Raw genomic sequence first — 10,244 nt, 5'->3', positions numbered from 1 at the left:
TCCACCTGCGTGGCAGGCCCGAGGCAGCCATCTTTGATAAGGGAAGGGGACCCACGGGATGCTGACAACTTTCTCTCTCTTCACCTGACGCTTGCTTTGCATTATGGCGGATTCTGCGCCGACGCCGCACGGGACTGGCTTCCCAGCCGAGGGCCGGTGCAGTTACTATGTGGCAAAGAAGAAGAGGTTCTGCAGGATGGTGGTGGCAGTCGGGAAAAGGTTCTGTGGCGAACACGCAGGTGCCGCGGAGGTCTGGTACCGCCCCGCCCTCCCGAGAGTCAGAAATAAGTTTCCCGGCCCCGCACCTCCCCTCCCGGACCGATGGCTGCTTCGGCCCCCTGGGTTTTGCACCCTTTGTGTTCATCAGCGCGGATCTGTGGCCCCAGGGAGCGAGGATGAGCCGGCAGGGACCGGCGATGTGGACAGTGACTCCCGATTTCAGTTCTCCAAACTCCCGCTCTTACCTTCGCCGCCTTCCCGATGGGAAGCTGTCGTTCACAGCGCACAGGGATCCCCGATCCCATTTGTGTTCTCACGGTTTCGTGAATTATCGCTCTTGTCAGCGCGGTAGAGGGAAACTTTTAAAAAGTAGAACTTGAAAGCACGTTATACTTAGTTTGCTGGAAAAGAGAAGGAAAGATTTGATTTCTTTTTCGATTACAGTTGACATTCAGCATTATTTTGTATTAGTCTCAGGTGTACAGCGTAGTGTTTAAGACGATCATATACTTTTCAAAGTAATACCCCACCCCTGAAATTTCCACTACCCGAAAGTAAATGTACGCGGATACCTGAGCTTACCCCAAGGATGGGATCTCCCCACCAGAGCTCCTTAAGGGACAAATTTATTTATTTATATCTTATGTTTCAGTTACAGTTGGCATACAATGTTTTCTTAGTTTCCGATATACAAGATAGTTATTAGACACTTATATAACAGAAGGCGATTCCCCCAATAACTCTAGCATCCATCCGGCCCCACACATATTTTGACAATGTTATTGACTATATTCTCTGTTCTGTACTTCGGATCCCGGTCACTATTCTGTAATGGCCAATCTGTACTTTCTTAACTGGGAGGAAAGGTTTTAAAACGTAAGAATCGACTCTCCCTTTAAAAATGAAAACATAGCATACAATTTTGTTTGCTAGTACTGTTACACCTATTTCTTGTACTGTCTCTATTTTCATATATGTATATTTCTGTATAGAGATATATAGAGGATAGGAAAATAGAAATGAGAACAAGAGGAGGGGAATGCTTGTGGGAAAAGACCCTGTTGGATAGGTTTTAGCAGGATTAAACCGAATAGACAGGGACCTGTTTCATGCCTTCTACGCGTCCAGGACTGGGTGTGCTGTTTTTGTTCGTTACTCCTGAGGTTTACCCTTCCCCGCAATGCCCAGCACAGCTCCGCCCCAGCGCCCCTTCACCGGCTACTCTGGGAAGTCCAGGCACAGTTGTATTGGCCTGTTTTGAGGGGACCAGCAAACATCCCCTGATTGGAGAATGAGATATACGATAAGGATTTTGTTCTTACTCCATCATGAGCCCGTAGACTTTACCTTAGCTGTGCAGCTGGAAGGTGACGGCGGATGGTGGTAATAGTAGAATGTGAATAGATTCTTACCAGTTGGTCGATACTTGGAGAGGAACGTGGCCAGCCCCATGCCAAGCAGGTTTTTTAAAACGATGAGCTCACTTAGTCTTCCTAAACCTTTGGAAGCAAGACATATAGTCACATTATGGTTGAGGCAGTAAGTCTACCTACGGTCATAGAGTTAGGGGCTGACGGAGCTGAGAATCAGACCTCTGAAGTCTGGTGACCTGTCACGTGCAGAGTCCTGTGAATGTGGGGTAGAATTGCCACTGTTATTAACTTCCTTTCATTTTTCCTAGTGAGTAGTTAAATCCATGCAACTTAGAAACAAACAGGATGTAACTGCTCTCCCGGCAAGTGGCAAAGCCAGTAGAATTTGGCCACCTATCAAATGGATCAAATGCCCTATTTCATTGTTTCTAATGTATCTTGAAATCAATGGCATTCCATAATTGAAATTGGCAGTGTTTTTTTTCTTTCGTAGGGGTACCTAAAATAATTGTGCGTATTTTAGTCAATGCTTTCCTAGGTTCAGCATTTCAACATGTAGGTCTTCTTTATAACCTATTTGAAGCTACAGACCCTTGTCCAAAGCGGTGTTTGCTTGTATGTGCGTAATCCAGCTACACTGGACACTTTTGTTGTTGAACCCTAGGACCTAATTGTGCCAGCATTTTATTAACAGCCTTTTAAGTTATCCTTGCCTTGTTGTGGGAATGCATAAATTTATGTCACACTGAAATCAAACACAGTACCTGTGAACAATGAATCTGATATTTTATTCAACTATGTCCTTTTTCTCTACTAGGAAGAAAATGGTCGGAAGAGAATCCTATGCCCTTTAGATCCGAAACAGTAAGTAGGGGATCAGATAAGGGACTTTCTGTGCCGGAAGCTGTCATTGTCATCAGTCTTATTTTAAATAATTTTCTCTTTAAATGTAGCACAGTGTATGAAGATCAGCTAGCAAAGCATTTGAAAAAATGTAATTCAAGAGAGAAGCCAAAACCGGTAAGTATTTGATCAACAAAACGGAATGGTGAAATGTGTGGTGTGTAACGTTTGTATATACAAAGTAGACTACTGATGTGAATATTTAACAAGACTCTTGTTTCTGAAAGTTTGAATATGGGCAGTGCATTTGAGTATGTGAAGACCAACACTGTATCAGACTGAGAATCCACTTATAGCCCTTGTTTAGGTAGTAGATTTTATGCAACCAGGAGGATAATTTCACAATTTATTTATTTGAAAGTATTTACTTAGTGCCTCCTAATTTATTTCAATAAAATATGATCCCAGCCTTCAAGGAGCTTAATTGAAACTGGTAAGTAAACTTATAAATAATGGCTATTGTTCAATAAGTTCCGTGAAGAGATACACGTGTGAAAGAGCACATAGTTATAGGAAAATGAAAATTAAATCCAACGGGTCAAAAGAGGCTTCCCAGAGAGAATAATTACCTATTTTAATTAGCATTTGTAAGCAGGAGAAGGCAGACCTAGGCTGTAGTAGCATCTGTATCTTATCTCTGTTTTTGGTTATGCTGCCTGTCTGAGCAGCAGCCAGGAGCATAGCTGATACTTTGTTTTTGCTTTAACACCATGAACAGACTGGCACAGTCCTCAGCCCATGCTGTAGAGCGGCAGGAATTTTAATAAAGGTTACCAATGAGTTTCTTTAGACTACAGATGTCACATAACCACCTCACTGGAGCTCGAGATCCAGGGACATGGAGACTTTTGTTTGTTCTGTTCTCTACGGTGGGGAATCCTCAGCGCCAGAAGTGAATTAAGGACCACAGGAGGCGCTCACTAGTTAATGAATGATGGCAGGAGGGGAAGGATCAGTTTTGCAGCTTAATTTTTGTGAGCTCTTCCCATTAATAACAGTATTTTTACATTTTGTTCTGTTTTTGTTAAGGACTTCTTTGTTCAAGATATTAACGCAGGCTTAAAGGATGAAACAGAAATACCTGAACAATTAGTAAGTACCTGACTTAACATTTACTTTTAAACGGTATTTATAAGCTATCTCCACATTGTGAACAAGCTGAGTTCTAGTTTTCGTTTGGAATAAATTTTTTTTTAAATTTCAAATGCCTTTTCCTACAGAATCGATATCCCTAGTGATCAGCTCATTTTTGTATATAGGTTCCAATTTCTTCTCTCCCTGAAGAGCAGTTGGAAAATTTAATTATGAAATTGAAAAAAGCAAGTGAAGGTAAGTCTGCCGAAAGCTGTCAGGCCGCGATCTTTAGGAACAGCTGGGCGGCCGGCGAACTGCCACCGGTTTGGTTTGAAAGATGCCGCCGCCGCTGTGCAGGGCCCTGCGGTCTCCTGTTGGGTTGCCTAAGCTCTCGTGGTTATGTCCGGCGCAGGTCTGAACTCTACCCTTAAAGAGCAGATTATGTCCCATCCAGCATTGCATGATGCCGTCACCGACCCTAAAAATGGCGATTCTGCAACCAAACACCTGAAACAGCAGGTATGTGTGGGCCACATTAACTACCCTCAAAATGGCCTTTGTTCGTTTGTCAAAAGCTAACATTCTGTTCTTGCTAAATATAGTTACTAATGAGATTTCATTTAGATTATCTTTCAGGCTACAGAATCTTTCCACTTCAAAAAATATATATAGACTTACATTAAAAAAATTGGGCATGGATATGGTTCTAAGTACTGCATGTTAAATATTTAAAAACAAAGAGAAAAAAAATTAAAGCCAAACAAAAATTTTCGATGCGAGCAGGCTGCCTTGTGTAGAAATTACCTTGCTGCTTTTCCTATTTGAGCCAAATGTGTTTGCTCTAGTTTATAAAATAATCTCGTGAAGTTTGCAGGCTTCTATTTTAGGTAACATTGAAAAATTAAAGTTACTTGGTCCAAGAAGATGCTTTGTTGAGTTTGGAGCAGGAAAGGGGAAATTGTCTCATTGGGTTGATATTGCCTTAAAAGATGCTGAGAAAGTTCACTTCATCCTGGTAGAAAAGGTGACCACAAGATTCAAGGTAAGGGAAACCATTGCTATACAGCAGTAATCTCTGTTTACTCTGTTTGCACTTTCTTACCAAAAAAAGAAACACATCTCTTAAGAAAAATGAATTTTGTGTGTTTGATTATAGCTTTTCCTTCTCATTATATCAGTGATTGAAACTGAAAATAAGTGTTTTAATCCAAATTTTGATAGTCCGTCACTCGGAGTCCTTCAGATTATTTGCAGAGACAAGACAATGTGTGGAAAGAGCCAAGCTCCCGCTCGGAGCTGAGAGTCGGGGCTCTGCCACTGACCAGCTCTCCACTCAGGAGGCATTTATGGATGTGCCACAGGCACCGCGCTAGACGTTGGGTGGGAAAAGGCCAGTAAGACAAGGTCCTCGCCTCTGTTACTGATCTGTAGAAGGGAGAGACGGACAAATCAATACACGATTGTAGGAAAGTATTAAAATATGATAAAAAACAGTCTGCACGGAGGTCTGCGTGGGTTCGAAAGAGGGAATGACAAGGTTTTCTGAAGGGCAGGGGTGGCAACAGATTACGGGGAAGGTGACGCTCGATGTGTGTCTTGAAGGTGAACCAGCGTTTGCTGGACAGCGGGTCTGAGAAGCAGCACAGGCAGCAGGGACGGTGCCATCTGGGCGCCTGACGTGGCAGAGAAGCAGGGGCCCAGCGAGTCCTGGGGGCAGCGGGCGGGGCGTCCGGGCGACAGGGGTCTCCTCTGTCTGGGACAGGAGCCGGCCGTGTCCTGCTGCAGGACGAGACGCGGTTCCTGCCTTCAAGACGCTTCCGTCTGGCAGGGCAGCCTTCCGAGTATGTTGTGATGAGTGTCTTATAACAGTGACGAGGGCCAGGGGCTATCGGAGGAGGAAGATAAACCTCCTCAGTCTGACTGGGTCACAGGTTTCCTAGAGGAAGTGACGGCTGAGAGGACACTCAAAAATATATAAGAGTTGGAGAAGGAAATAAAAAAGGGGTTTTAAAACAGTACCATTAAAGCCGATCCAAGAGCCTGAAACTTGAAGAAGGGGAGTTAATTGTAAGATCATTATTCTCCAAAACTCCCAGTGAGAAATGGACCAGCGCTAAGGCTGTGCCCGGGGACGGAGGGGAGAGCCAAGGAGCGTCCGGGTGTTGGGCGCCACAGACACAGTGAGGCGCGGGCCTGTCGGAGGTGTTGCCCCGGTGCAGATTTGCAAGCCGTAGGCGCGCGGGTGTAGATGGGAGTGGGTGTGGTCTTCCAGGAGAGGGAGGAGAAGAGGGAGCCAAAGCAGGGCCGCTGGAGGCCAACGGAGTCAAAGGCGTGGACAAGCGATCGAGTGAACTTAGGTTCCTTCCTCAGTGAATTGGGCATTTTTAGAGTTAAAGGAAATAAGGTAGACATGATAAGTTATAAACTCTCCAAGCCTTATAAAAATGTATGATATTATTACTTTGGAGTTTTCATCAAAGGACGCACAATCTCAAATTTTTTGTATTAATATTAATGATCCTCTTTTGTAAAGACTAAAACGTAAGATGGAAATTTATTTGCTCTGAGTTTTGAAACAAATAGAATTTTTTGATTTTCATGAAACTTTTTCTTTTAAACAGAAAAAGCCATTGTTATAATAATGTTCTGTTCGTGCAGGTCGATGGCAAACACAGAAAGAAAAATTCAGTGTTTGAGCGCCTTCAGATTGATATTCAACACCTGTGTTTGAGTAAGTTGCGTCATTTGCATTGTCTACCATAAACCACGCACGTCCCGCGCTCCGACGGTTGCCTGGAAGTCCGGTGGCACCGAGCAGCGCTCGGGCGCGCCGGGGTCCGGCGTCGGCACCGAAGAGATCTCGTTGGCCTGGGAGTCAGGAAACGTGAACTCCCACTCGCTCAGTAGCCATCTGTGTCACTGATCGAGTCACCGCCGCTCTGCGCCTCTTGTTCCTGAACTACAAAGAGAGAATGTTCTCTTTGTGTCTGTTTCAGCCCTAAAATTCAGAGACTCTGATCAGTTCTCTGTTGTGGGGGGCACACTGAGGCCGTATCTCCTTTCCTGCTCTTCCAGACAAGGTTCCCGTGCTCCGCAGAGAAAAGCTGCCCGTGGTGGGAATTGGAAAGCACCTGTGTGGCGTGGCGACAGGTGAGTCAGCGACTCCCGACAGCTGGGTGAGCGCACAGTCTGAGCTCACCGTGTCCCAGCCGCTTCAGGGTCTCCTGCGCAGTCTGTGTCACTGGCGTTCACAGCGCGCTGATGGCAGTGGCGCCGGCCCTGGCTTCTGTCGGGTCTCTCCTCCTCACCTGCCCGTCTGGCCTCTCTGCAGGGTGAATCAGGGTATGATTGCACCCCAAAAGCGAGTGATTGTTTTGAAGAGTTGCTCGGGAAGGACTCAAGCCTCCCCCACGAGAAGATGATGGTATATCAGGATTCTGGGGGGAAGAAAACATGTTAGACAAAAGAAAAGCTCCGTGTCTGTCTCGGCACTTGGACCCAGCAGCTCTCGCAGGGGCTGTGGAGACAGCAGGGGCTTCGACACCGGGCGGCCCAGGGGTCAGCTCACTCTGCGGCGCAGGCTCGGCGGCCTCTCTGGGCTCGGCCCCTAAAACGGATGGTGCGCATGGGCCGCGCTGCCTGTGCAGGGCCCACGTGAGCGTTCAGCACGGGTAGCTGTCCTTCCAGCCCCCTGCTCCTTCTGGTTTCAGCGTCCGCCCCCACGGAGGACTCCGAGCCTCCAAATGTAGATGGGCCAGGAAAGGCCCCGGGTATCGCAGTTGGTGGGTGGCTGTCAGGTACTCACCCCACTTGACCCGCACGAACGCCCTCCTTTCCTCAGGCCCTCCGAGCCCAGGCTTCCCAGAAGCAGGGCCCTGCGGGCCAGTCCGAGCGGGGCCGCGCTCCCCCCTTGAGTCGCCATGTCTGCTGCATGTCTGCCACCCCCCCCCCCGCCCCCACATTCACCCGTTCCCTCCCGTCTGGCCCGCTGTGCTCCTCGCTTGGCTGCTCCACCGGCCGTGCGTTCTCTGTCCCACGGCTCTTCCACGACCTGGCCTTTCCGGGCGGGGGCCCGCACCCTCGCTCCACACGGACCATCGTCCTCAGCAAACGCTTCCGCGGCTCCCGTCCCCACCGGCAGCGCGTCCAAGCCCCGTAACGCGCCATCCTCATCCCCTCCGGGCCTCTGCCGGCCTCCCCCTGCCACGCCCTGCCCCCGGCTCCGCAGGGCGGCGAGGGGCGCCCCCTGCGCTCCCCCGGCCGGCACCGTGCCCGCCCCGCCTGCAGTTCCACCCCAGCCCGCCCGCCCGCCCGGCAAAAACCGTCCCTGTGTCCCTGTCCTTCCGCCCAGTGGCCGCCCCTCGGGGGGCTTCCCTAGTGGGGCGCTGCGGCTTCCTCTTTGGCTGGCGCGCTCCGCCTGCCTGCCCTTGCCTTGCTGCGTTTAAGCCGCTGTGTGAGCGCCTGACTCTCCCCTCCTGGCAGGAATTCTTAGAGGGCAGGGCCTGGGCTGACACAGTGGTTGACGGTAACCGGCGCTCAGCAAGCGTCTGGGTCCATGAGCCTGGCCACCAGCTGGTTCTGTTTTCTTGTCCCTTGAGGTCTCCGTCACAGAGACGCTGAGATAGGTTGCTAAAGCTCCCAATTCTAAAAGAACTCAATTCTCTTAATTTCCTGGTGGTTTATATTTCTGAAAATCATTTCCTTAAGTCCAGTGTAAATGAAACAGTGACTGAATATATTGGTCAGAAAGTCATAGTTTATAAAATAATCGATTAGCTATCACGTTCTCCAAATAATAGGCTCCCAATCATGTCTGTTGACTTAATCTCGTATATTGAATTAAATTTACCAGTATAAGGTCATTTAATTGTGACTTGTAACATCTTAAGGTCATAAAATTTAAAAATATCTGATTGTTTTTACTGAACAGGCACAGTGTGCCAAAAGCCCCTAGAAAAATGGAGGGTTTACAGCACGTGTTGGTCTTTCCAGTGTTGTCAACCCTGAATGTAGCCGAGCTCCATGGGAACTAGTGACAGTCGTCAGACATGTGTTTGCTGCCTTTTTAATGCACTGTGCATTTTTCGTCTTAACGTGGAGCACATCCACCTCTGAGTTGATGTGTATGAGTCATCGGGACATGCTCAGTGACTTGCATGCGGACGGAATTCGGTGTCCGGTTGCCACGGGAACGCAGGACCTCGGGTCTGCCCCCTCCTCTTAGTTGCCCGCCTGCCCTGCACTGTCTGCTGACCCCGAGCGTCAGCCAAGCAGAGGCCCTGGCGCTTTCTTCCCTTCTTTGGTTTTCTTGAGATCAAAACTTCCCTGGATTCTACGTGTGGGTAGATAAATTTCTTTTGTCCCAGTCATTTCCTTCGCCAGGGGAGGAAAAATGAGAGTCCATCCAAGGTTTGGGCTGAAAGTTTTTACAAACGGCAGACTTTTATTACAAAGTAGACTCGATGCAGAATAAATCCTTCCTTAGAGAAAGCGAGATGGTAATGAGAAAAGAGCAAATGGGAACAAAGTCGATAATTCAGAAAAGAATTGTTACAGGCAAAAAGCTACATAGGTTGGTGGTTTTTGGTTTGGGGGTTTTAAAACTATGGTGCTTAATCAATGTGAGATACACCCATTTTAAAGACGATGTCGCGGGGGCGCGTGATTATGTTTGCAGATCTTGCGTTACGATGTTTGGTTGAAACCTATGGTGCCCGTTGTGAGGAAAGGAATGAAGAGCCTTTAGCCAAACGCATAAAGAATGATAAAACAGACCAAGAAATTAACACTTTGGCCGAGGAAGGAGGTGAAAAAACAGTCCCAGAGAAGTGGAGCCCTGTGGCCGGCATTGTCATTGCGCTCTGTTGTCACCACAGGTGTGACTGGAGACACTATGTGGGCCGAGAGTATTTCCGGGCCCTCGGCCTTGGGGCCGTTGAGTTCCACTATTTCCAGCGGATGAGTAGCTGGGCGACATGCGGCCTGCGGGACGTGCCCGCGGAGGCCTCGAGGGCCACCCCAAGGAGAGGCGACCTGGGCGAGGACAGCGAGGAGCATGACAGCGGGGGACACAGGGTCACCGCCGACCCCGCCGAGAGCCTGCCTGGGTAGGTGGCTGGGAGGAGAGGGCAGCCCGGGCCGACGCGGCGCCTGACCGCTGCCCCCGCTGTTGAGAGAGGAGCACCAGCCAAATGTGTTCATGGAACTATATTTTACCATCTACTTTTAGAGGAAATTAAAGTGCATTTTTATCGTGGTCACAAATAAAATGTACTCTGGAAGCGTGGCACACAGTACGCGGTATATGGTGGGTGATCTAGCGGCTTATCAATATGTAGAAGCGACTAAAATAACTTGTTATAAACTTTGACAACAGTCTAACCTTGTCTCATGCGTGTTTATTTGATTTAGGTTTCTCACTGCTGAAGAGAAGAAGAAAATAGGGCAGCTGTGTAAACTGCTGATTGACCGCGGCCGCGTGGAGTACCTGCGGCGGAAGGGCTTCCGCCCCGCGCTGCAGCGCTACACGGAGCCCGCGGTGTCGCCGGAGAACGTGCTGCTGACCGCCCTGCCGGGCGAGCCTTGCCCGGCAGGAGCGACCGCCTAGCAGAAGGGACCTTCCGAACCGCGTCTGTCTTCCACCACAAAAAAAAAAAGAGCATTTTAAATCGTATT

General features: G+C 48.5%; 1 protein-coding gene across 1 annotated transcript; it reads left to right on the top strand.

The window, feature by feature from the left end:
• The first annotated feature begins 26 nt into the window (after positions 1-26).
• Positions 27-10,176, top strand: TRMT13 (tRNA methyltransferase 13 homolog). The gene is made up of 11 exons (XM_054564902.1): positions 27-250; positions 2,410-2,456; positions 2,546-2,612; positions 3,525-3,587; positions 3,755-3,824; positions 3,982-4,088; positions 4,444-4,611; positions 6,228-6,300; positions 6,645-6,719; positions 9,247-9,676; positions 9,981-10,176. Exons 1-11 carry the CDS (start codon positions 104-106, stop codon positions 10,174-10,176), a joined length of 1,443 nt encoding a protein of 480 aa, XP_054420877.1. The 5' UTR covers positions 27-103.
• Positions 10,177-10,244: the final 68 nt, after the last annotated feature.

Source organism: Pteronotus mesoamericanus, unplaced genomic scaffold (genome assembly GCF_021234165.1).
Source record: "Pteronotus mesoamericanus isolate MK-2021 breed Mesoamerican mustached bat unplaced genomic scaffold, CSHL_Meso_final scaffold_99, whole genome shotgun sequence".
Classification (NCBI taxonomy): domain Eukaryota; kingdom Metazoa; phylum Chordata; class Mammalia; order Chiroptera; family Mormoopidae; genus Pteronotus; species Pteronotus mesoamericanus.
This window is presented reverse-complemented; position numbering and strand designations above follow the sequence as displayed.